This window comes from Mixophyes fleayi, chromosome 6 (genome assembly GCF_038048845.1).
Source record: "Mixophyes fleayi isolate aMixFle1 chromosome 6, aMixFle1.hap1, whole genome shotgun sequence".
NCBI classification, from domain to species: Eukaryota; Metazoa; Chordata; class Amphibia; order Anura; family Limnodynastidae; genus Mixophyes; species Mixophyes fleayi.
The window spans coordinates 4,437,457-4,464,571 of record NC_134407.1 but is presented as its reverse complement, the minus strand read 5'-3'; the positions used below and the strand labels follow the sequence as shown (position 1 = coordinate 4,464,571).

The 27,115-nt window shown below is 41.1% G+C and overlaps 1 protein-coding gene across 4 annotated transcripts; it reads left to right on the top strand.

Annotated features, from left to right (window-relative positions):
* The first annotated feature begins 344 nt into the window (after nt 1-344).
* PLEKHS1 (pleckstrin homology domain containing S1) lies at nt 345-25,511 on the top strand. 4 transcript variants are annotated; one of them, XM_075215651.1, is made up of 17 exons: nt 345-434; nt 2,394-2,444; nt 2,542-2,606; nt 11,227-11,345; nt 12,082-12,219; nt 14,262-14,328; nt 14,418-14,471; nt 14,984-15,049; nt 18,183-18,275; nt 18,800-18,907; nt 19,550-19,648; nt 20,150-20,235; nt 20,692-20,808; nt 21,591-21,692; nt 23,315-23,450; nt 24,918-25,014; nt 25,386-25,511. In XM_075215651.1, the coding sequence occupies exons 2-16, from the start codon at nt 2,414-2,416 to the stop codon at nt 25,002-25,004; spliced, it is 1,368 nt and encodes a 455-aa protein (XP_075071752.1). In that variant the 5' UTR covers nt 345-434; nt 2,394-2,413; the 3' UTR covers nt 25,005-25,014; nt 25,386-25,511. The 4 variants fall into 4 exon arrangements, with proteins under 4 accessions (XP_075071752.1, XP_075071753.1, XP_075071756.1 ...); XM_075215652.1 differs by having other exon boundaries at nt 346-434; nt 20,692-20,805; XM_075215655.1 differs by having other exon boundaries at nt 348-434; nt 20,692-20,751.
* Nucleotides 25,512-27,115: the final 1,604 nt, after the last annotated feature.

Sequence of the window (27,115 nt, the reverse complement as noted above, 5' to 3'; positions counted from 1 at the left end):
CTAATGGAAACAAATCTGTTTTTTAATTGATCTATTTTTGGGGGAAAAAGTTGGCTTATTTCTGGTGTAAATAAAGTAAGCTTCTGCAATAAACATTAGCTTCTGGTAATGTAAGAGGAGCTGGGTGATTATACATCTGTCTTAAGGAAGTGAATCTTTTAAATTGTTTTGTTCTATTTTGTCAGTCACCCCCCCCCCCCCACCCCCACCCCCAAAAAATCAGCTCTTTTGGTTTTCCCCTGACTGCTTGAAGTTTGAGTAAAAATCCCCTACATAATAATAATTTCTGCAAGGGGAATTTCCTAGCAGATCAGATTTCAGTCTCATTGTATACTTATACCTGGGCACTTTCCTGTAGGTGCAGTTCACCTGCAGTCACTGGGAGTGTACTACACAAGCTGCAATCTCTTCCCACTTGCAAGCAGCCCTTACCTGTAAGTATTTTCCTCTCTGAGAACTGTGAGGGAACAGGTGCAACAAATAACAGTCTTGTAACATAATTATCAATCACATATGAGGAACTCAGGTACTGGAAGACTATGTAACATTATTTGTGTTAGAGAAAGCAGCATGACAACTTGCCATATGGATAGTTAGTTACCAAACGTCCTCGTACAAGAAGGTAGACATGAAGGTCCACCTGGGGGAACTATTACTGCTGAATTCATGATTTTTAATGAATACTGCTATTCCAGAAGACCTACAAGATTTCTGGAGTACATATGTTTCTAGCATTGATATACTTCAAGTTACAGCCTTGTACACTATAGAATAAAGAGACATTCTTATAAAAAGTCATGCTTCTATTGATAACAGATCATTAACTTTTATTTCTGCAGAGTTGAACCTGGCTCTGTAAAGTCTGTTATAGATCTGCAACTCTCACTGCTTGCAGTGCAAATAAGATAACTAATAAATTGCATAATCAGGGTTACTGGGATTTGTATACTCCGTAGATCTATTAAATAAAGGGAAAATATCCTGCAGAACTATTAGTACCCGTTTGCCCAATTTTATAGTGGTTTTACTGTTATAAAATAGTATCAGTCACATAACAAACTTTGCACTGAAGCATTTAATGCAGGGTGAAAATATCAGCAACAAGTATTCCTGTTATTAGCACATGTTTAAATATGGTTGCAATAGTGTCCCTGCGCTAAGCCTGGTTTACTTTTAATATAGCAGTGTTACTGCAGATACAAACTTGTAAGCTTGTACCCCCCAATCTGAGTGTCTAAGAGAAGTGGAGGTTGTGTGTATGACATGGAACCTGATGTCTGCATTCTAAACTCTATTTCCTATTATTTAAACTAGAGTCTTCTAATTCAAACTCAAAGTATTAAATTGTTAATCTGTACCACATTTACTAATAAAAAGTTTGAGTTCTGAAGTTACATAATAAGTATGTTTCAGATGAATTAATCAATGAACCTTATGTCAGTATAGTGTATAATAGAATTGTATTGATCCAGTGGTCAAGTCATGTTGGAGGTGTAGTGTCCTATGTCTGTATAGAGTGTAATAGAATTGTATTATGATCATATCCAGTGGTCAGGTTATATTGGGGGTGTAGTGTCCTATGTCTGTATAGAGTGTAATAGAATTGTATTATGATCATGTCCAGTGGTCAGGTCATGTTGGGGGTGTAGTGTCCTATGTCTGTATAGAGTGTAATAGAATTGTATTATGATCATGTCCAGTGGTCAGGTCATGTTAAAGGTGTAGTGTACAGAGTGTAATAGAATTATATTATGATTACGTTCAGTGGGAGTAGAACAGTCAGACAGTAAAAGGAGCAGGGTACCCCAAGGAGCACAGAGTATATCAGGAAATTAGTGATGTGTTACTGAGGACAGGTCTGCATGTGACTGGGGGCAACAACATGATGTGAGGATGGGATAGGAGGCAGCAGTAAGACACAGACTCAGAGTTATATAGTAGAAGGAGCAGGGTCCCCAGCAGCAGAGTAGTGATGACAGGCATTATACTGACTGGGAAAATTGTGGTGTCAATCGCACAAATATAATATATTTAACTTGCTGTCCTATTCAATTAAACAAATTTGCATGTTCACAAAAGGCAAAACTTGAGTAAGTAAACAGAGAGAACACATATCTCCTTACAGTTTCCCACGAATAGCACCCACCTTACGGCACAGTTGCACAGGGTTACTAGATTATCATCTGGTGATAGAAGTTTCGACAGAAAACTGGTTTATTAAGATTTATTTTCTTTCTCCTGTATCTCAGTCTGATACAAATCAACAATCGCTGTCCATCTCTAAAGCAACAACTGATTCCTTGTGCACAACTGTAACTAAAACAACTCAGTACAGTCCATTTACATATAGTACCGTTTACAATGTTACATGACTAATAACATTTTCTTCATAGGACGAAAGAGCTGGTTTAACATGGCCCCGAAAAGGCAAAGTTCAGACACAGGTAAGAAAATATTTTGCAATATGTGAAAAGCATTGCACAGGTTTTCTAAAAGTATATAGTACGCAAACTTACGTTATGAAATGTCCGTTATTTCCAGATCAACAAGTGATTAAACGAGGAAGTCTAATGAAGTCTCCACCTTCCTACCTCTTCAATAAACGGGTAACATAAACTGATATTCTACAAGAGATAAAACCTATGCTTAATTACAGTTTCCATATTACAACATAACTCTGGTCTGTAAGTCTTGGACCTGACTCATTTCAGATTATAGAATCATACAAGTTTTGTTGTATTGTTGGACTACAGAAGTCTCTGAAAAGATCCCATGTCAATAAATATCCACCTTTGTTGGATATGAAAACTGGTGCTGAACAGTGATTTGATTGGTTGACAGATGTCAACAGATAAGAATTATATAGTCCAACAAATTCACATTGGAATTGAAAGTTCCAGATCACATTATAGGCAGAATTCTCCCCATAAAGATTTTCTTTTGCAAACGCTTTGCCCACCAAATCCTTATTCTAATGATTATTATTGAAATGGTCCCAGTTTGTTTACATTAAGGCTGCTAAGCAGCATGTTACAATAGTCATGAAGGGACATGATGAGTGCATGTATCAGTGTTTTGGTTGTTTAATTAATGAGTTAAGGTGGAAAGGAAATATATTATTGAGGTGGAACGAAGAGGATTTTACGTGGTGGAGACAGCTGGGACCCAGTCAGAGGTGTCAGTTATTAGGGAGAAAGTGTTCACAGGAAGAAGTCCACATTTTGGTATCATTAGCATAAAGTGCTGAATAATAAAACTTCTGATTGTTTTACTAATGAAAGGGTCCCAGCATCGAACCCTGGGGCACCCCGACTAATAGAAAAAGCAGGGAGGGGACAGAATCTTCAAAGGAAAAGAAGATTTTTGTACTTACGTTAAATCTCTTTCTCCGATTCCATCTGGGGGACACTGCTACCATGGGGTTGTATGAGGGCGCATGGAGTTGGCACTTAAATAGTTAACAACTAAGTTTGCTGCTGACTCCTCCCCTCTGCAATCCCACAGACCTCAGTAATACTAAAGTCCCAAGAAAAGGGCTCAACAACACAACTAATTGTAGAACAGCAAAAGGGAGGGAACGCAGTGTCCCCCAGATGGAATTGGAGAAAGAGATTTAACGTAAGTACAAAAATCTTCTTTTCTCCTTCATCCACTCTGGGGGACACTGCTTCCATAGGAACCTTCTAAAGTAGCCCCTAGGGGAGGGAATTCTCTGGTCTACTAGCTCGCAAAACACTGCGGCCAAAATTGGCGTCCGCAGACGCAACAATGTTGATCTGGCAAAACCTCGTAAAGGTATGAACTGAGGACCAGGTCGCCACCCTACCTAGCTGATCTGCAGATGCTCCATGGCGAGCAGCCCAGGAAGCCCCCACCGCACAAGTACAGTGCACCGTAAGAACCTGAGGCACAGGGAGATTTCTACACATAAGCAAGCCTAATCATAGATCTGATCCAACAAGCAATGGCCTGCTTGGTGAACGGCCAACCTCTCCTATGAAATTCATAAAGAACAAAAAGAGAGAGTCCTGCAACCAGCAGAAGTCCTGTCCACATAAACCCGTAAAGCCCAGACCACATCCAGACTAACAGAGGAAGAAGGCCCAGAAGGAGCAATCCTTTCCCTAAAGGCCGGAACCACTATCTCATGATTTAAATAAAAACCAGGAACCACCCTAGGCAAGACAGTAGGTACAGTCTTGGAACACCAGATAAAGACCTCTATGCGACAAGGCTCAAAGCTCCGACACACGTTGGTAGATGCAATGGCCAGCAAAAACACCACCTTCCATGTCAAGAAACGCAGATCAGTCGACTCCAGGGATTCGAATGGAGGCCGCTGAAGAATCTCAATAACGCAGTTCAAATCCCCTGGGGCCAACGAAGAAACTGAACATGAATAACCCCTTCAAGGAAAGTACAAATGTCAAGGAGGAAAGCCAATTGGGGCTGACAGAAAATAGAATGCGCAGAGACCTGAGCCTTCAAAGAACTCAGTCTTAGTCCCATCTCTAACCCATCCTGAAGAAAAAACAGAAAACGGTTAATCTGAAAAAGGTAGGGTTATGACACTTCTTCCCTACAGTACATAGATCCTCCACACCTTGTGATAGATCTTAGCTGATACCGGCTTCCGAGCCTTTATGAGGGTCTGCACTACCCTGGAAGAGAACCTCCTCGACCGTCAGAGGTTGGCTTCAACAGTCACGCCATTAAAGCCAGCCGAGGCAAGTGCGGATGGTGTAAATGGTTCTTGACTGAAAAGCCCAGCCTGACCCTTCCACTAGCAGCAAGATGTTGGCGAATCAGAGCCAACCGAGCCAATTCGGTGCCACCAGAATGATCGGAAAACTTTCCAACAGTACTCATCTTAGGACCTGAGGAATCATCGGAATTGATGGAAAGTGATATCCTAAACAGTCCAACCTCATGGACATTACCTCCACAGCCAGAGAAACTCTGGTTCTTGGGCAGAATCTTGGAACCCAGTGATCCAGATCTGGCAGGCCCATTTCCAAACTAACTCCTGAAATACCTGAGAATGCAGTTCCCATTCTCCCGGAAGGATTGCATGCCTGCTGAGATAATCCGCTTCTAGTTGTTCATTTCGGGAATAAGCACTGCAGAAATCGCTGGAACAAATTTCTCCATCCACAAGAAGACCTGTTCCACTACCTGCATAGCTTCTGCACTTCTTGTTCCTCCTTGGCAATTTACATATGCCACTGCAGTGACATTGAAGGATTGGAGGTGGACTGGTTTTCCTTGAAGGAGAGACTGAGCTCCCTGTAGGGCTAACAGCATGGCTCTTAGCTCGAGAATATCTATGGGGCGAAGCGCCTCCCTGTCTTTTCAAAGACCCTGGAGACGAAGCTGGAGAACAACAGCATCCCAGCCCTTCAGACTGGCATCTGTGGTCACCAGAATCCAAGACCACAGGACAAAAGATCGGCCCATCATTAGAAGCTCTTGAACTAGCCACCATTTCAGAGGTTGACAATCTCCCTGGAGAGCCTGATTCGTTGGGTCACCAGGTGAAAAAGGGGGACATGACCAATGTCTTAGTAGATTCCACTGGAACGTGCGAGAGTGGAAACAACCGTATGGGATGGTTTTGAACATCAACCTTAGAATCCCCATGCCCAAGCACATGGAAGGACCAGGATTAACCGTCAGAGAGTTGTAGGGATCTATAGAGAAGGTTGTGGAAAAAAAACTTCTGAAAAGTGGTGTCCGTTATTAATCCTAAAAACCTCGTCCTCTGTGAGGGCATCAACTGAGATCTGGAATAATTAATTATCCAACCGTGTTGCTCCAGAATTCGAATAGACAGGATCAGATGCTAATAGAGAAAAGGACCTGATAAGTCTTTGAGGAGAAAATAGTCCAAATGCGGAATAATGTACTCTCACAAGGCAGGTAAACGTTCTGCCATTACCGCCATAATCTTTGTGAAAACTCTCTGGGTTCTGGAAAGCCAAAGGGGAAAGCCCTGAATTGATAATGGGAGCTTCCTACTGTAAAAACAAAGGACTGATCCCATCCGAAACTTGTCTATTCGTAGATGTTGTTTTAGCCCCTTGAGGTTTAGAAATGATCCGTCCTGTTTTGGGCACCAAGAACAGGTTTGAATGAAGCCCCTGATGTTTCCCCACTCTGGACATGATCCCCAAGTTCCAAATATCTTTGGTGTACGTCACCCACTGATATTTGAATAATTGTAGGTGACCCCCTACCTCCGCAGTCGCAAGGAGAGTAAGGTCACGTCATGCGGATTAGTATTTAATTTTTAATTATTAATATTTTTTTTATTTTAAGATCTTGGGATTCAGATATCTTCTAGAGTAAGCATCTCCACCTGTTTGAAACTGTCCTCGAATTGCAAGGAGACTACCTCTATTGGCGGGCTGAACTCAATAGTCCGTGTTTGCAAGAAAGGATTTCCAAAAAGACCCAAAACACGTAGTTTATGATTTAGGGGCATTCACCGACAGTAAAGTACCTTTACCTGTGGTTGCTTGGCTAATCATAGTACCGAACACTATCCTGTATCAATATATATATATATATATATATATATATATATATATATATATATATATATATATATATATATATATATATATATATATATATATAATGTATATATAACAGAATAATCCTCACAATAGAAGAATCACAACAATAAGTTGATAACTATGTGAAGGAATTAGTAAATATTCTACAGAAATCTATTTGTACAGATATGTGTAAGGCAAAACTGATGTAAGGTACTCATCCCTCCAGAACCATGTCTAGGGCAGAGTACCCGCAGATAGAAAACAACCTGTCAGACAAACACAGTCTACTGCTGATAGAGAGCAGCCTGTCAGTTACACACAGAATACTGCTGATCAGTGACAGTGATACCTGTACTACCCATAGACAGAGAGCAGCCTGTCAGTCACACACAGTATATACAGCTGATAGAGAGCAGCCTGTCAGTCACACACAGTATATACTGCTGATAGAGAGCATCCTGTCAGTCACACATAGTATATACTGCTGATCAGTGCTTGTGAAGTAAAACTGCTCAGGAGTTTCTTCAACTGTCTACTATCCAGTTCCGTGAATTGGCTTAAAGGAACAGACCAATTTGTGAAGGGGGAGCAGTCCTATAGGAAAATGACATGCTCCTCCTTATATGTTATTTTTTTTTTTAAAACAAAACAGACAGGCCATAAACAATCAGACCGCAGAGATAATAGATAGTATAACCACGTTTGTTTTGATCCTGGCTAATGCCTCAAAACAGTATGGAAATTAATCTCTGAATAATAAAATTATGTCTCATAATCATTGACTGAACACTCATGTAAAATACTGTCTGCATTAACTTCATACTTGCCAACTTTTAATAATTTTCTTCCGGGAGCTACAAGGGGGAGGTGGGCGTGTAGGGTGCGGGGCTTCAGAAATCGCGTCATTTTACAGCAGGGGCGGGGCCAAACGCTGCGATTCACCGGGAATCGCAGCGTTTGAACCGAATTCTGCCCACTTGAAGTGGGCAGATCAGGGAGATTGTCATACTCTCCCGGGAGTCCGGGAGACTCTCGCGAAATGTGGGAGTCTCCCGGACATTCCGGGAGAGTTGGCAAGTATGATTAACTTTAGATCCTTCTATAACAAAACTCTAAACTGTAAGTAGATATATATATATATATATATATATATATATATATAGAGAGAGAGAGAGAGAGAGAGAGTTCTCTTTATTACCACAAGGAGCCTCATTAATACCCCATTCATACTGCACCAAAATCCCGGGTTTTTGCCGGGGCGAGCTCAAACGACCCGGGTCTTGGTGCAGTATGAATGGTACAACTCAAAAATCCCGGGTCTAAAAACCCGGGTCTTCAACCCGGGATTTATCGAGGGGTAATTGCCTGCACTACTATAGCAGCTATTAAGATGAACCTGGCTGGCGGATGAGCGATATACACGGAGCTTGCTGTCATTGGAGCTACATACAGTGGGGCAACAGCTGAGCACATGAAGTCAGAGAGGGGCGAACAGACCCTTCCCCTGCAGCTGTGCAGAGAGGATGGTGAGAGGGTCGGGGCGTGGGTTTACTTGGGGATTGCGGTGATTCTGTCTGTTCCGGGTTTGCACAAGCTTGTCGGCGAGACGGATCCACGCAATTGTCCAGTGTGGACGCAGTGACACAGGACTGCTCTCTTCCATGGTCTGGCCGCAGTGACACGCACACACCGTCTCCCCACACAGCACCGAGGAAGATGATGTGCGCAGCAACCGCACCCCCTCCTCCCCCGGCTCCTTCCTCCGGACCGGGGGGTAACGGATTCTTTCCCCTGCCCTCGTCTTCCTCGTCCTGCATAGCACGACTAAACATGCTGGGGGGGCAGGACATTACCTCGGGCCGCAGTCTGACTGCAGGAGCCGCTACCAGCTGCTGTTATCCGGCAAGGTCCTGGCTGAGCGCTACCGGCAAATCTACACGACTGCGGTGAATGACCGAGACCAGCAAGCTGGACAGTCGGCCAGGTAATGACTCCTATGTAGGCTGCTCTGATGTGACCGTCTGTTAGGATAATACGGCAGTAGTGACAGGGGGTTGTCTTTCCCGTCTGTCTTTCTACCTCTATCCCCAGATAGGGGTGGATGACACCTGCAGCAGTCGGGTTACCATAATTATAGGGCACTGGGTGAGAAGATTAGGAGACGTTCCAGCTGAGGGGACTGTGGACACAGATGTGACACAAGGTGAGGTGGTTCTGCACAGATACAGTGGCATCATGTGAGGTGGCAGTGTTCAGAGGTGATGTGGTTCCAGGTGGTAGCACCTTTTGTGATTTTTTTTTCCATCCTTATTTAATAACACATTATATAAGGTTTAGGGTGTGTTGAAAATAGTAATATACAAAAATTTAATTGTCAAGTAAATGTGGTGTATGTGTAATATATATATATATATATATCTATCATTTAAAAAAAAACTGCTTTAGGGAGGAAGTAAAGTAAATAGAGAATTACATAGACAAACAGTGGTAGAACAGTTGTCCAGGTAGAAATGTTAACTCAGATGAGGTGGTGTTAAGAAGACATAGAACCTCATGACTTTGGAATTTGCTACACACAAGATGTACCAGAGAGGAATCGTAGATGGGGGGTGACTTGTGAAATAGGTGTTGGGCACCAGGTAGCTTTGGGTGAAGAGGTAAAGCTAGTTTTACATATAGTAATGGTGCAACCCGGGTTTTTCAGAAAACAAGCTGATTGGCTGTCTGCCTGTCTCTGGAGGATGATGTCATCGGTGGGAGCCCGTGGAAGATTCGAGAAGGAGTCACCTTTCAATGACATCACCATTTTTCAGCCAATGAAAACTGCTCTGGTGATGACTCCCACAAATTGCCAGGGCACAAAAATTCCCGGGTCCGAGGTGCAGTATGAATGGTGTTTCTGAGCTGGGACGCTCCGAGCCCCGGCAAAAACCCGGCTTGAAAAACCCGGGATATTGCCGGGGCGGCAGTATGAAAGCGGTATTACTAGTTATTCCCCAGTGGGGTACATACTACTGAGGACAGTGTCACACTGAGCACACACAGCCCCCGTTCTGTTTACCCCACAGATAATCTGACAGGTATTGTGAACAGCTATAAAACTCTGCACAAGAATTCTTGTTCTTATCAGACATTATATTTTTTTATTTTTTTTTAAGACATACAGATTAGGCAACTTTCACAGATAAAAATACAGTAAAATAATTATTAGTTCTGACTCTGGCTAATAGCCTCAAAACAGTAATATAAATATCTGTGGTAATGATAATGTAAAAGTGGAACATATTGTATAAAATCACCTAAGTGCAGATAGAGTCTAGTTATAACCCTATATGCCTTTTGTAAACACAAATATATACATAAACAAACATATATATATATATAAAACTCTACTGCCTTATATCATAAACAACTGGGGTACTTAGTGCAATTGTCAATGAAGAGAAGCAGCAGCAGGTGGATTCTCCATTATTTCAGTCAGGATCCTCTGAGGTAAACTCTGGCTGAATTTTTCCGCCTTTGGAGTGTACCAATCTGCAGGGGGTTCTCCTTTACACTACCAGCACTGGTGTTTTCTTCTTTTTTTTATATATATCCCCTATGGGATACTTAGCTGAAACAAGGAGGAATTGTGAGGAGAAGCCAGCAACAGTAGAACTCTCTGAGGTGCCTCTGAAGTCCGACTGCGATGACAGGAAAAGGTGTGAATATCCCCCGCCTCAGAGAATCTCTCACTCACTCTCTGCTGTCTGATGGTTCAGACGCCCATAGGAAGCCTCTATCAGCCCCGGCTGCCACACTGCGTTGTCTCCTGTATCAATGTCCATTCGGAATCCTTCCTAGGGCTCTATGAGATCCAAGTCCCTCTTCCGCCTCAGTGGGGGACTTGGCATCTCCCAGTATGTCCGGTCCTCGGACGGAGTGCGGCGCTCTCTGCCTGTGGCAGCGCCGGACCCGTCGGGACAGTGCAGTGACAGTCGCTTAGCGCTATCACTGCTTTTGAACAATAAACACCACACTGAGCTGTGCAGTCTTTCTTTTATAAATATTCTTCTTTTTTAAAGGAAAACGGAGCATTGCTCCATTTGAAATCTGTGAGGAAAAAAATGTTAAATAGGTCCATCGCCACCTACACTCATACCAATAATCTAATAAAAAGAAAAATAATAAAATCTAAACCTAAGCAGCAAGTACTGCTAAGCATTACTAAACGTAGCCCAACTCCTTGGGCACTTAAACAAAACTGAGGTCTGTGGGGCTGCAGAGGGGAAGAGTCAGCAGCAAACTTAGTTGTTAACTATTTAAGTGCGCCCTCATACAACCCCATGGTAGCAGTGTCCCACAGAGTGGATGAAGGGGAAACACTAGGAGAGGTAGAATAAGCACCAAGATAGGGACAGGCCTAATGGGCTCAGGGTTTGGACAATAGAATAATCCTTGGGTTTAGCAGCCAAAAGATCATTAGAAAGAAGAAGCTGCATTCTTATGAATATTAGTTCAGACTATCTATATATGTATAGGTGACAGGTCCACTTTGATTCTTTTTAACACATGGGTAGGGTAGAAATGCACCTGCTAGTTTAGGGGTGAGTGTTACCATTATTGCCTTGTTAAGTGATGTATTATGATATATTCTCTGTGCTGATAATACGGTTTTATATTCCAGAACTCATGGAAAAGACGATTATTTCAACTCTGCAAAACTCTTACTGATTCCTTCATCATCAGTTACTACGCTTATGATGGACTGACAGAGAACTGGAAAGGAGACATTTATGTTGGAGAGTAAGTGTCAGCGATAAAAAGAATAAAATATATCATTAAATACAAGTACACCTCAACAAAAATAATTCTAATACAAAATGGTCAAGTACAGTTACAGCATGACCTGACTGAAGTCTGCCATGATGATATCTCTTGATAAAAGTACTGTGCTTTATACACAGAGAGATAAAGAAATTTTATTATGTTTTGCAACAATTGTATATTGACTGAATGTAGAACATCTTAACATCACAAGGAAGAGGCAGAATACCCCCATAGCAGAGGGTGGGAGAGTGCCCCCATAATATAGCATGGGAGAGAACACCCTAGAAGAGTTAGAGAGCACCTAGCAGAGGGTGGAAGAGTGCCCCCTCATAGCAGAGGGTTGGAGAGAGCTGTAAGGAATAGACTGCCCCATAACAGAGAGTGGGAGAGTGCAACCCTGTAGAAGAGGATGGGAGAGTGTCCCCCTGTAGAAGAGGGTGGGAATGAGCCCCCATTCCAGAGAGGGAGATGTAGAGAAAAACTCCCAAAGGAGAATGTGCATCCCCTGTAAAGCAGAAGGAGAAATACCCATCATTAAGTAGCCAGCCAACGTTGCTTGTATACCTGCTGTTGTTCTACAGGTATCTGAGTGGAATTGCTCATAGAAACCAATCAAAATCTGTAAATTTCTCTGCACCGATACCTGTAGAACAGCTCTCATACATGCCCCCATAGTTTGATCTAAGTTTGACCCTTTTCATTTCTTTTGCAGTATAAAAGCCATAGAATTAGGAACAAATTTTATGGACAGGAACATTTCCGCTATCACACGGCTTTTCAACACGTCTTCCGATAACGTGCTGTACATTAAGACCGAGGACCGTACTTACTTTCTGCTAGATGACAATGTGTAAGTTCAAAGAGCCTCTTTCCCAGATAGTCTGTGAGTCTGTTCACAGCATCCAACTCTGTAACGCTATCCTGTATCACAGTGATAAAATCAGCTTCATTCTACCATGGAATATTGTTTTATTTGTTACACACTGACTCACTGTTATTATCTGGAAGTACGGTGTTAGCGGAGATTAGCGCAGAACTCCACACCCTACTAGCTAGAGATGTCTTTTACCAAAGTTCAGTAGATACATAACACACCCAGCTGACAATGCAAACAATACTCTGTATAGACATCAATAAGGAAGAATTATATAATAATTCTGTTCAATATCAATGTGAAGAAGGGAAAGACAGGCAGAACTTGTACCGGGTATGGCACTTCAGTCACTAGTTAACCAGGTATGTCTACTTGTCACCCATAGACAATGTCTTACAGTGGGTTCTGACTCCCTCTTACACCTCCAATATGAAGCGGTGATGCCTTCAGTGGTGGAACTACCACCATTGCCAGGGACGCAGCGGCTACAAGGCCTGGACAGGAGTCCTATAACCACTATACAAGCGTTAGAAGTTATTAATAATTATTACAAACTTTTAGGGGGCTTGGTGCACCTGAAGAAGGGGCAGGGAAGACCCCTTCCCTCCAAAATGTTGTACGTCATGGTACCCACATGTCTCGCTGTGAAGATACCGAGTTTAATGTAACCCTCTGCGCCGCACTGCTGACCTATCCGGCACCTATCCAAGGTTTAAAATCACCTAGGCAAATATTTGAAATAAAATAAATAAGTTTATTTAACAAAATGGTAGCACCAAACAGCAATAAACATCTTTAAATAATAACCTGCAGCAAACAACACTACAGTCTGGCACAGACAACATACAGGGTATGTAAACACCTCACCAGTATCCTAGCCACTCTCAGGGACTGCTGTCTATCCATTCAAGCTTCTCCTCCTCTCTCCTTTAAGACTACCAGCATGGCAGTGGTCCTGAGTCACTGTTACTCTGCTTCTGGCGGACACACAGCTCCCCAAAACCTGGAGAGGTAGATCAGGGTAAAGTCAATACTCCAGGGACCAATTGTCCCTCTCTTGTCAGGGGCAGAGATTAATATATCTCAACGCCAGCCTGACTTCAGCTATCACGCGGTAGTGAATGCCAATTTGCTGTTCTCTGGAGTTGGTATTTAAAGGCAGAAATTACCTTCCGTGGATTTCCTGGACCTGCCTGATTGGTCCTTTTCTGTGTTTACCTTTTCACAGATAAACATACAGATAAAGGGATAGCAGATGAGCCACTCTTGATATAATTAAGGATAGGTATTGATCTGTGGGTATACAGCAAAGTTTGTTTAAACAGGAGAAATCACAATCCAGACACATTACATTTTAAATTCACAATGCAGTCCTCTGTAATTAAACATAGAGCTCTGTCTGTGGACCTTTTTCCTATCTTACTACATGAGACCTCTTGGTGTGATGTACATTCATACAGGACTGGTGGATAATAATCTTTTTGCCTAGGATGAAACAATGGACTAGTCTGCAAAATAAGAAAAACATGCTTGCAGTAATTTTAACTACTTTCAAATAGAATATATACAAGTTTAAATATGACTGACAAATATGGGGAACCAGAGGGCTAGAAAAAGTATATGTTTTTATAGTCCACAGTTTGTGAGAAACGAGGTGCAGACTGGTTAAGGTGATATTAATACCTTGTTTCATCACACTCACAATTAACCAGCGCTGATAAGCTATCACTTTTATTATTGGATAACCGTGACATATACACAGCGATGTAGCCACTTTAACATCACTTTGTGTATCACGACTTAGTGATGTCACTATCTCCAAATGAATTGGTAGGTTGCATATTTGTTCTGCACAAAAAGTGTCTCCTTCCACTGTGTCTAGGTGTTGGATACACTTTACTTTGTTTTTCAATGCTATCAAATGAAGGTCTTCAGCAGTATCATGTCTGTCTTATGTCAGAGACCATAGAAGCTCAGAGAGTAATGTTTCATGGCTTGTCTCTTCTTCTCTTACACAGGGATACCATTGCAGAGTGGCAGAGGTGTATCACAGACGTGTGGGTGCAAATCAACCAAAGAAATTCAGTAAGAAACTTTTATATAAATCTCTAAAAGTTCACCGCATAACGCTTTATGTTCAAACTCTTAACATACATGTGTGTTGTTATTTTAAGGTGACCGGGCCCCGAATTTCACATGCAGTCCCACTCCAGTCTATGATAAATAAGGTTAGACCCCTCTTAGAATTTATATCCAATGGAAATGCATGAATGAAATACAATGTTATCCTATAGGAAGAAGCACCCTGTAACCATCATGACTGGTATATGTAGCAGCTATATGCTATATACATTTCTATGTTATGGTATAAGTTTTGCTTGGTATTAAACCCTCACTGAGAAGGAATCTCTATGCCTTCATAATGCAGTGTTTCTTACCTTTTAAATTTGTATGCTGCCATGAATACCCCATGATAAGTCAAGTCTATCAATGAATATCCACTGGTCACGATGTGTTATGTACTGTTTAATAAATGGATCCGGTATCCCCTCCTGGAGAGGTGGCCTTGTGTCTCCGCAATACTATCCAACAAAGGCTTAGATAATTTCTGATTGCTGCCTTTAGTACTCGGTTTGCCTACTGTTTGACAGCAGGAGAACAGTGTTTATCTATATGCTCTTAATCTACTAAACCTACTGATATGCATCTACTGACGCTTTCTGCATTTTTATTACCACAGGAAGAAGGAGCAAGACGCAAATCGTATCCTGAAGAACATTCGAGCAACAACCAGTCATTAGATGAGGCAAGACTTATGTCTGATACATTTATGAGCTTTGCATTTCCGTAGTATCAATGATTTTATAACTTGTACAGGGTTAGACATTTTACAGCGTTCCACTTAGATTATTCGATGTTCATGGAAGGGTGTTAAAGGAACATGAACATAGAATTTAAAGCCTGAGATTTTCTCTTTTCCCTTTTATAAAGCCTAACACCACGCCAGCAGCTGTCTAGTCAGAATTGTAATCACAGGATGACAGATATACCTTAAGTAATTAGACCTCATACACACAGGCATTAATATTACATTCAATGTAATGCTGATAGTCCAAAAAATATTGTAACGAGAAGGGATATGTACATACAGATAGTCCGATTAGTATTTACACTGCTTAGCGGCCAATTCAACACTGCCCGCCACTATGCAAGCCTTAACGCTCACTATGATAACATGAAATTTCATAGGATGCACATTAAGTACGAGGTACACTATCCTGCAGGGAGGGATTAAGGGATACAAGGATTTGCGCTTTTAAATAGTGCTGTTTTTCAATACTCTTGTGTACATTTCCTAAGAGTATTATATATATATATATATATATATATGTAAGTATATGTATATATATATATATATATATATATCACCCAAAAAGTTCTTTAAGCTAACCAGCGCTTAGTAAAAGTGACCACAGTGAATCATATAGAAAATTTATACTCAATGTAATAGGCAGCTCCCCAGTCAATCAACACCTGTCTGCAAGTGTTACACCTAAGAGATAAAATACAAAAAGACAGGGGGCGCCACACATAGTGTATTATCAGTGATATACAATATACAGGTGACTCCAACGATAAGAAAGTCCCGTACCAAATATGTGATGAAATTAGGCAGATGTAATAATCAGGCTGACCGTAGTATGGATCCACCTCAGATTTAGATAACAGGAATCCACGATCACAGACCACGTGATGGAAGACAATCTGCGGACTCAAATAAATCCACAATAGTGTGACACAGTATAAAAAGCGACCAAACTAGTCTCAAAATACCACAAATTTATTGGCACCACATAAAAAATAATAATGCCCGTACATAGAGCACAATAAAACAAGCTTATCTGTCCGCTGGCACAAACATGGAAGAGAAGGGTAGCAGCCGGCGACACCTCAGAACATCCAGTAATGAGCAGAGGGACCAAGAACCTCTCCAACGCGTTTCGTCTTGTAGGTATAGACTTTACTGCCAGCGGACAGATAAGCTTGTTTTATTGTGCTCTATGTACGGGCATTATTATTTTTTATGTGGTGCCAATAAATTTGTGGTATTTTGAGACTAGTTTGGTCTCTTTTTATACTGTGTCACACTATTGTGGATTTATTTGAGTCCGCAGATTGTCTTCCATCACGTGGTCTGTGATCGTGGATTCCTGTTATCTAAATCTGAGGTGGATCCATACTACGGTCAGCCTGATTATTACATCTGCCTAATTTCATCACATATTTGGTACGGGACTTTCTTATCGTTGGAGTCACCTGTATATTGTATATCACTGATAATACACTATGTGTGGCGCTCCCTGTCTTTTTGTATTTTATATATATATATATATATATATATATATATATATATGTCATACTTGCCAACTCCTGGAACGTCCGGGAGACTCCCGCATTTCGCGGGAGTCTCCCGGACTCCCGGGAGAGTGTGGCAACCTCCCTGATCTGCCCACTTCCTAGTGAAGTGGGCAGAAATCGGTTCAAACGCCGCGATTCACCGGGAATCGCGGCGTTTGGCCCCGCCCCCGCTGTAAAAGGATGCGATTTGCGTCATTACATCACGGGGGCGGGGCTAAAATTACACGATTTTCAGGACCCCGCCCCCTTCACGCCCACCTCTCCCTGGCAGCTCCCGGAAGAACCATTTTAAATGTTGGCAAGTATGATATATGTCCTTATATATGATATACCTCTTATTTTTCACTACTGTGGTCAGTCTGTATTGCAACCAGCAGGTGTCAGTATTGCTGAGGTTTAGTCTGCCTACAGAGGAGGAAAATCAGACTAACTGTAATTAAATCTATATATGGATTTCTAATGTCATGAATTACTTACAATGTGTAATCAATATTAAAGTGTATCTGTTGGCCACAGTGCATGATGTGACTTGTAGTTCTCCATCAGAGCTACGCAGGTCACCTAAGCCTGCTCTCCACATTATTTAATGGCAGCCAAGCTTAATTTGATATTTTCATTATACTTCCTTGAATACAATTATTATTTTAACCTCATTCATTTTTAAAGTGGACTATTCACCTTTCTATAGTACACTAAAAGGATCTATAGGTCACACTAATCATTAGTTCTAACAATGAATCATGAAACCACAGTAGTTAATGATCTTTTTTAGCTGCCTCTCCCTTGTCCTTTCCTGTATTTAGTTGCCAGGGGCATCTTATTCCAATAAGGGTCATTTACCAACCACAATACAAGCGCTGACCAACATTGCCTTGGAAACATCACTTTATTCATTTACACTTTTCCTTTTTCTGGTAATATTCTGCTCGGGATTTGCCTCAGTTATGTCCTAAACTGATGGCGTGAAAAGACCTCAGGGCGTCTTTGTTACATGTATCAGCTTTGTTTGTCTCAATGTTTCTATTACATTGGTCGCATTTTGCATACAAATGTGTCCTATTAAAAGTGTATAACAAGATCCGTTTACCGGAACCTCAGAGGTGCTGGAAAATGTAAGTCATTGTGGGAAGATAAATAGCTGTGTGCCCTCCCAAAATGTAGGGATCGCCCCTGGAAATATGCCCTCTCTTCTAATTCTTTTACTTAAGTGTAAGACTAATACGCACTCAGCAAGTAACGCCCTCGATCCACCCTCCCCTCGGCCGGAGCACTTCTGTAGGTATCTTGGCCTACAAATCTATGTGCTTCCATGTAACACTGGGTGAAATTGTGCATGATGTGACAGAAGAACATTTGCGCTGTGGGTTTCCACTTTTGTGATTGGTAAAATGACCCTTAATGACATAGATTCAGCAGGCAGTACAAAAGATGGCCGCTGTAGAGGAGAGGCTGGACGGACACCAGCGTGTCTTTAAGTGAGTAGGACGGACAGATATAATATATATGATGTTTGTGTGCAGGCACAGGAGAGGCAGAGGTCTCACACATGCCCTGATCCACAGAAATTAAGCCAGACTAACTTCGGTGATTACAGAAATTCTGTAGACCAGCCGGTGAGTATATCAGAAAACATGTATTCCTTGGTTTGCATTGCAGAGATCTGACTGCATATATAGCATCAGCAAACACACCAAGGGGTAAATGTATCATACTCCGGTTTCTTCAAGTCGCCGGAAATCGATGACAGCTAAAATTTAAAGCAGCGCTGCCTTGTAAAGAGAAACTTGCCTTTACAAGGCAACGCCGCTTTAAATTTTAGTTGTCATCTCGCCGATTTCCGGCGACTTGAAGAAACCGGAGTATGATACATTTACCCCCAAATGCTTATGTCCTGAGATTTGTTCTCAGTCAGAAATCAGGTTACAATGTAACAGTAAACAAATAAATAACAGATTTTGACTGAAGTGACTGCAGAGTGCAGACAATTGTAACGTGATAAAACAAGAAATGTTATACTAGTTAAAGAGGATAACACAGCAGTTTACGCCTGATACAATGTATCAAGGTTTGACATAGTTAGGTAATTTACTTTGATGCACACTATGTTGTAGTAAATATTGTGCCTTGGTTGTTATAGGACGGGAGCCAGGATAGGAAGAGATCCCTCACACACTCAGAGCATGTACCAGATCGGACTCCAATAATCACAGAGATAAGGAGATTGTCTATTATGCCCTCTGACCAGGTGAGGTGACCCCACCCCCCCCACCCGCATACAGCCCCCACCCTTGTCACTAACCATATTGGACAGACTGAAAAGATAAATAAATATTGCTGTTTCGTTATAATGTTATGAATACAGGCATCCTTTCATTGTTGATCCTCCTACAGTCACTGTGAGGCGCTGCAATATACAAAATAATGAGGGAAATGTCCCACACACAGACAAGATCTCCGAGTGCTCCTCCTACAGTCACCATGGGGAGCACTGATACACAAGATAATGAGGAAGGGAATGTTCTGTACATACAAATGATCACTGAGCTCTTCCTCCTTCAGTCACTGTGAGGAGCACTGAAACACAATGAGGAAAATTCATACACACAGACTTGATCATGGAGTGCCTTATCTAGAATCACTGTGACAAGCACTTGTAAACCACTTAATGGGGAGGTGAATGGCAGATGTAGTGTTGAAAAATACGAGTTTATCTGTATATAAAACCACTTAAACTGAAACACTCAGTACCAAGCTCTTTTAAATTACATTTTTACAGAAATACACATTTCAGTTTAAGTCCCTACATCTGCAAGCTGTCGCCCTAAGCATCCCTTCAGATGAAACGGAAAGCGCTCACATCTTCTGACTTTCTGAATCTATTTTACAGCAGGACCCAGTGAGCTCCAGACCAAGTGACGATAACACCGATGGTGCCTCTGACAGCGAAACAGAGTCCATCTATGATATCCCACGACCTATATCTATGGTAATATGGTCTTTTCCATCTTCATTTGTGCCTATACCACTAAACCAATCATATATTGGATCAGCTGTACCTTCAGAGGATGGAATGTCCATCATCTGGCAGCAAGGTGGCTCAGTGGTTAGCACTTTTGCCTCACAGTACTGCGGTCATGAGTTCAATTCCCGACCATGGCCTTATCTGTGTGGAGTTTGTATGTTCTCCCCGTGTTTGCATGGGTTTCCTCCGGGTGCTGTGGTTTCCTCCCACACTCTAAAAACATACTGGTAGGTTAATTGGCTGCTATCAAATTGACCCTAGACTGTGTGTGTGTGTGTGTGTGTGTGTGTGTGCCTGTGTGTGTATTAGGGAATTTAGACTGTAAGCTCCAATGGGGCAGGGAATGATGTGAATAAGTTCTCTGTACAGTGCTGCGGAATTAGTAGCGCTATATAAATAGCTGATGATGATGATGTCCAGAATTGTAACATATATTCTGTGGAATGATCAACTTTTCTTTCTCAGCGGAGCAAACATGAATCGTGGGACTCTGCTGACCAGGAAGACAGTGATTCATCTGAAGAAAATATCTATGAGACTATGGAATCTGTGTAAGTATGGCACCCAAAATCTGTAAGAGGGTTCAATCTCTTTACCCTTCCACAAATCAAACAACTATCACTTCCTGAAATATATCATTCCTACAACTTCCAGCAAATGCGGTGTCACCCATTGCTCAGTGTTAGTCTTGCAAAATATATAAATAACGATGCAATTAAGTAAAAAAAAAAACACAATTTCATTCTGTTTTGTATTTTATATCAATGAATCTCACAGGCAAAGCACACTGTCGCTAATCCTTGTGTCACTTGCTGCGAGTAAATTGATGAGCCACATTGTCATATATATTGGCTCCGCCCACTAAATAAATGAATGCTTTCCAGTCTGTCCTATCTCGGTGGTTTGGTGGAAGCTCTTATTTAACAGAATAGCTGTCATTCAGTCCATCATTAAAATCCACCCCAGCTTTCCCACTGCCAGTATAATTATACTTAGCTCTTTTTCAGGGAGGAGAAGTGCTGTTTAGCCAAGCCCCCGCGGAATTCCAGAACTACAGAGCCACACAGGTACCGAAAAACCCAGGGCAGCCAACTGAAGAAAGCTTACATTCTGAAAATGTGGTAGTAAGTGTGTCTGTTTATAACCTGAATGAAGTATAACTGACATACTGCTTCTAGGGAGAACAGACCTCTGTGCCTCAATTATGTATCCCTGTCCTAGTTAACAGAATATTACCAATATTAAATCAAACATTGCTTAAAACCACAAAACAGATGTGTGTTGTAATGGGCACTCAAACATTTTGTTTTAAAACTTATTTAGGTTTTTTAAAATTAACAAAAATTGAAAGACATTAATCATACAATACTCCATGGCACCCTCCACTCCCACTCCCCTAACCCTTGGGGAGGGGGCTTCTGTTGTCTGAGGGGTGTATATGTATATAGTAGACAGATTAGGGAAGTGGAACCTCTATGGGAGAAAGTTTTGCTTGTTCTGTTACAGTAACAGCTGCTCAGTGTCTCTGCTGCAGACGTATCATGTATCATATTCTTATTTTGTCTTGAAGAAGACATTGACAACAAATTAATCAGCTTGTATTAATCTCGTCTCCTTGCCTCTCAACATTTTAAATGCCTAGAAAGAGTTCATTTTAAAAATACATACTTTTATAGGTCCATATATCTGCTCTGTAGCTCCCGCAGTCTATCACATATTGCAATGAGCTAAAACGTGACAGGACACAGAACGGATACTATTATAGATGTAAAAACCAAATAGGTTCCATTAAGGGGTTAAATAGAATTGTTCATCCATATAGGACTATGTATATCAGACCACTAGGAGGTGTTTGTGGTCTAAAGGAGGGACATTGATTATTAATATTATATTGTTATATTTTCAGTGAACAAGACAACCAATGTGACTTGAAGAAGATAAATATTACTATACCAACAGAACATTTAAAGAAATACCTCGGTCTACAGGAAGCTGGAGAACGTTTGTGGTAAGAATAGGTGGAAATTACGTCTCCATTAGTAAACCATGAGTAGAAAGTGGAGCGATTATAAGTCAGTGGACCAAGGGTAAAATGTGAGCAAACCCCTCCTCACACCCAGACACCCACCAGCTGATTAGAAACTAAATGACCAGCATGTAATATACTGTTGTTCATTCAGCCTGACTTGGTTGCAGGTGGGCGAATTTGTATCACTAGTTCTGGTCGCAGGTCTGAGTCTGGACTGATGTTTAACATTTGGTGAAGTAAAAAGAGAATAAACAACATACAAAGAATCACAATTACAGAATTTGACGGTCAGGGAGCCAGATAGATCTCGTCATTACAAAGTCAGAGGAATTTATTTCACAAATCATTTCAAAGCCAACTCATTTCTCAAGAACTGCTGTATTACCACGGTGCCTCCTCTCACCAGGAATTATATGCCTTTTTTTCAAAATTAAAAAAAAAAAGAATAAAAGTATGACGTGAGGTTAATTGGCACAAAATCACCCTGTCTGTCTAAAAATGACTACACCCCCACAAATCTCTTTCACAATCACTAAAATACAAAATCCTGCCATCCCTGAGATTTAGTTTGACAGCTGACACTTCTCAGGAATAGAGCAGCGTATAGTTGTGTAATAAAGTTACGATTTTACCAACGACTAAAAAAAAGTCCCGATCAGCATGCCGATTCATGTTAAAGTGCTACAGAATTTGCTGCCGCTATATAAATAAATGTTGGTGATGATGATATGTACACACTATACACGTTTTGCAAGATTAACCCTCCGATCTGTGCACTTTATCTGTCATAACCATCGGCTTAAAAGATCGGAACTCTGTAAACTCTTTAGAGATCCTGACTGTGAGTGCGTACACACTGCAGGATTGGAATGACATCGCTCCAACAAAGAACGAGATTTTTAATCCAATTTAAAAATCAAATGAAATGATACGCGCTTTGGAACTATAATCTTTCATCGTTTCATTGTACGTACTAATGCAATATTGGGCCGTTTATTGTGTGATTTGTCCGATAATCGACTGAAAAGTCTGTAGTGGGTACCCAGCATACACTACACCTCTGAACCAACCAAACACACCTCTGCCCTGTGCACATCCTCAATGACTAAACCACGCCTCTATGCCCACTGTAAAACAGGGACTGCCCCACAGAAAACTGAACGGTTGGAAATGTAGTTCGAATAGCAAATCGTGGCTTGTCACTTATTTCCCTTCAAACCGTGATCCTGTGCAAGAAACTGCTAATGCTCCAGATGTGAGACAGAAACACCCTAGTAATAAGGGATATAAACAAGGGGATGTGTGGATTTATGTATGTTAGTCAGCTCAGAAAGAACACATATATGTAGATTAGGCATCTCATTGATACACACGTGTTTATGTATGTTATTCAGCTCAGTGATAACACATATATGTTATTCAGCTCAGCGATAACATATGTATGTATATTATGCATCTCTGTGATACACACATGTATGTTATTTAGCTCAGTGATACACACATACAGTACATGTATGTATTTTTCTATATATCCAATATTGGCTTTGTTTTTTGGACTATGAGAATTTGGAATAAGATCTCCTATATTCCTCACTTCACAGTGTAAGTAAGTGGAAGGGACCAGCAAAGATCGGCTGCGTATTCCATCACGGGGATCATATTGACGCCTTCAATAGTATCCGGCTGGAAAGCAAAGACCTGTTTTTCAAAATGTTGAATAATTACATTGACGCCGAGGTAAGGCCTGGTGTATACAAACATCTTTTGTATAGTTATTAAAAAGTTGTTGGATTTTAAAACCCATACCTTCCGCCCCGATTTCAGTGGGAAGTTCCTGACTTTAGGGCACTGTCCCATGCAGGGACATGGCTATCCCACGGGCGGGAATGTCGGGGGAAGGGGAGATATCTAATCGGCAGCCTAGCACTGTACATCCCCCATCGTGATATGGGGGTAGATTGAGATGCCAGGGACTGAGATGTTAGAAGGTATTCCTTAAATTATGGGTCAATATGAACTGGATGAGACAAGCGATTTCATCATATTTGTTTCTATAAATAATGGGAGGACATTTCTGAAAAAACAAATAGTGTAGTCCATAGCAGCCAATCCGATTCCAAGGGGTCGGATTCAGTCCAGTACAATAAGTGGAACTTTTCACAAATAGAGCACCGTTTCACCCCAACCAATGGAAATGCGTGCTCACTGGACGGAAAGTGCAGGTTTTGTCAAGAAGGGAAGGTTGGATGCAAAACTAAATCTTTTGTACACAACTTGGTTCAGCTCCGATTCCTCAGCTGTTTTTGCCCACTCTATTGAGGAACGACTGCCAGCTACTGTGGAACCAAATGTTCCAGCATGTTTTGGCAGCCATTTGTTAGTACAAGTAATAGCAAGCCCTTCCAATCAATGGCTTCCGCAGCATGTTGAAACATGTAGTTCAACAATAGCAAAAAAGACACACAAACATCTATCTTAAAATAAAATAGCTTTGTCCTGTTTGGGCTGGAGGGATGTGAGTTATGCCCTGTTCTCTGCTGCATAGCACTTAATGGGCAGCTTAAGGGAAGGGGAAGGAGACGGACCAGCGTGTTAGAAGTGCTGCACACGCCCCAGGGGATGCGGGAACATATTATTTATGTATTATCTGGTTAATGCAATGCTGATTGTCAGATTCATTCAGAAAAGTTACAATTCTAAAACGAGTTTAATGAGGAAATTTAGAAGACTAACTTATCATCACCATTTATTTATATAGTGCCACTGATTCCGCAGCGCTGTACAAACAACTCGTTCAATCACATCAGGCCCTGCCCCATTGGAGCTTACATTCTAAATTCCCTAACATACATACACACACACAAACACACACACAGACAGAGAGAGAGAGAGAGAGACACTAGGGTCAATTTTGATAGCAGCCAATTAACCTACCAGTATGTTTTTGGAGTGTTTGAGGAAACCGGAGCACCCGGAGGAAACCCACGCAAACACGGGGAGAACTCCACACAGATAAGGCCATGGTCGGAAATTGAACTCATGACCCCAGCGCTGTGAGGCAAAAGTGCTAACCACTGAGCCACCGTGCTGCCCAATTTATAAATTGCTTGTATAATAAAGAAAGTGCTGTTTACCACTTATGTTGATGAAAATAAATGTCACGGGAGGAGAGGCAGATTACCTACTGTGTTTTACTGTTTTTAGGTCAATCTGGTGGTGTTCCGGAATAAGAAAGCTGATATTTTCCACGTAGAAGGGTGCAGCTGTGATATGTTCCTATCAGCGCTTTAGAGGCAGAAAGGTATGCACATGTTTGTCTCTGAGAACAACATGCGTTATATAGAAATAATCACCCTGGATCCTCTGGGGTCAAACCCTTATATATAACATGATACTAAATATCTTCAATCCAGATTATCCAAACCCCTCTGTGACGTTAATCCAGCGGATCATGGATGGGGCACACATTGAATCTCACACCTATAACTGTCCCATCTGTAGCTGTATAAATATAAAGCTGCCCCATATATAAAACAGTTTGGATGACCAATAACATAATTTTAGATCAAATTGTCCCTAAGTCACTGTGTCTGTGGGTCTCAAATAAAATGGATAGTCAATACATAGGCATTAATATTAATTAACATTGCATTTTCTTTCTTTTTTTTTTAGAAATAGATGAGTTTAAATCAGTCTCGGATTATCGTGCATTGTCGTTATCAGAGCCTGAGAAGTCTACTGAACATTTCTACAAAACACACTGAGGCAAGGACGTAATCCATATATACATTACAGTATCATCATCATCATCATCATTTATTTATATAGTATAATTATATGGCGGAGATGGGGCCATTTCACCTATTGCTGTGGCAGTGAATGGTTTATGTAAGGTCAATTGTACTGGCCAATACTTGCAGCAATTTGTTAAACTACCTAAGTGTTTAAGAAACATGGATAACAGAGAAATGCGTTCTCTGTGATTTGCAAGTACATACTTATGTATGATCTATATGTTTATATTTGTAAATTATTTTGTTATATGCATTTTAGAAATGTTATAGTAATTTCAGACAAGCTCTCCTTCACTTTATAATGCCAGTGGAGGGTGTAGGTGGTGATTGCACTATAATTTAGCTGTATAAATCTGGAGATACTCACAAGTTACCTGCTCAGCCCAAGTGCGCAGAGCCACACGGACTTGAGAGTCTGGAATGGTTATACAAACAAGCATTGTTTTTACATTTAAAGGGCACAGCAACCAATCAGATCATGGGCAAATCTGATTAATGCAAACATTGAATTGACAAAGCATACAAACTAGTCCTGATTGATGAACCAAAATATCATCATCCCCTTAAAGCAGTGATGAGTACAGGGCCACATGCAGACCTCCTAGCCTTCAGCTGTGGCCCCCAGCTCCTTCCTGCTTTATTGCCAGATTTATTTGTCAGAGATTATAACATTTATTTATCTTACATTAAAATGCCTGCTGATATGTTTTTACAGACAGGTGTCTCTTTCTTTGATTTAAAGTATATTTTACCTTATTACTGAGATTAAGAGTAATGTGCAGCCCTATTGAAGGTGAAAAGGACCATCGATGTGGCCCGTGAAGTGTATCAGGTTTCCTATCATTACCTTTAACTGTAACATTGACTATAGAAATAATTGAATGCTTAGATTCACTAACGTCACCAAAATCCTGAATTTACATTGATGTGAATTAACTCAATAATAAACCCATACCAAAGATACAACAACATCCTAAGGGCTACTAACAGACAGTTAAGAATGGTGAGGTTTTCTGCCCAGGAAATTCTGGCATTGTAAAGAGAGGATGCATTCAGTCGGAGAACGGGAATCGCTGCCCCATGGTTAAACGCTGCATGCAGCATTGCCAGGTGAATCGCTGTGTTGTGACAGGGGAATAGCACTACCCATTCACTTAAATGTTACACTGACTAAGTGTATTCTCACTTTAGAACTCTGTGGCTTCCTGGTCACTTCAAAAGGTAGAATGTGGTACCAACCACGCTCCTAAATGATCCTGGTCCTGGTTACAACACTATAATCAATTAATGACTGGTCTAAATAGTATGTCCTCTGCTAATCTGCGACTCACAACTTTATTTACAATTAAATATATCATGCACTTAAATATATCATGCACTTTAAGTAACCCTCGCACAAAGATGTGACTGTACATAGTTTAGATGTTGTATAATAGTTGAGGGGTTATGTAATATTATGTATTTACTGTATAAATGATTTTGTATGCAAATATGTATTTTATTATTCCAATAAACAAATATTTAAAAGTGAAGTGTGAGAAATCTTCCTTTATATTGGCAGACTATGATCACTTTCTGTGCACATCCTGCAACAGTTTATAATAAATA

Coding starts and splice junctions, on each gene's coding strand:
- PLEKHS1 (XM_075215651.1), top strand. CDS start 2,414: ATGGCCCCGAAAAGGCAAAGTTCAGACACAG. Junction 14,329..14,417: donor AAATCAACCAAAGAAATTCA/GTAAGAAACTTT, acceptor TGTTATTTTAAG/GTGACCGGGCCCCGAATTTC. Junction 14,472..14,983: donor TCCAGTCTATGATAAATAAG/GTTAGACCCCTC, acceptor TTATTACCACAG/GAAGAAGGAGCAAGACGCAA.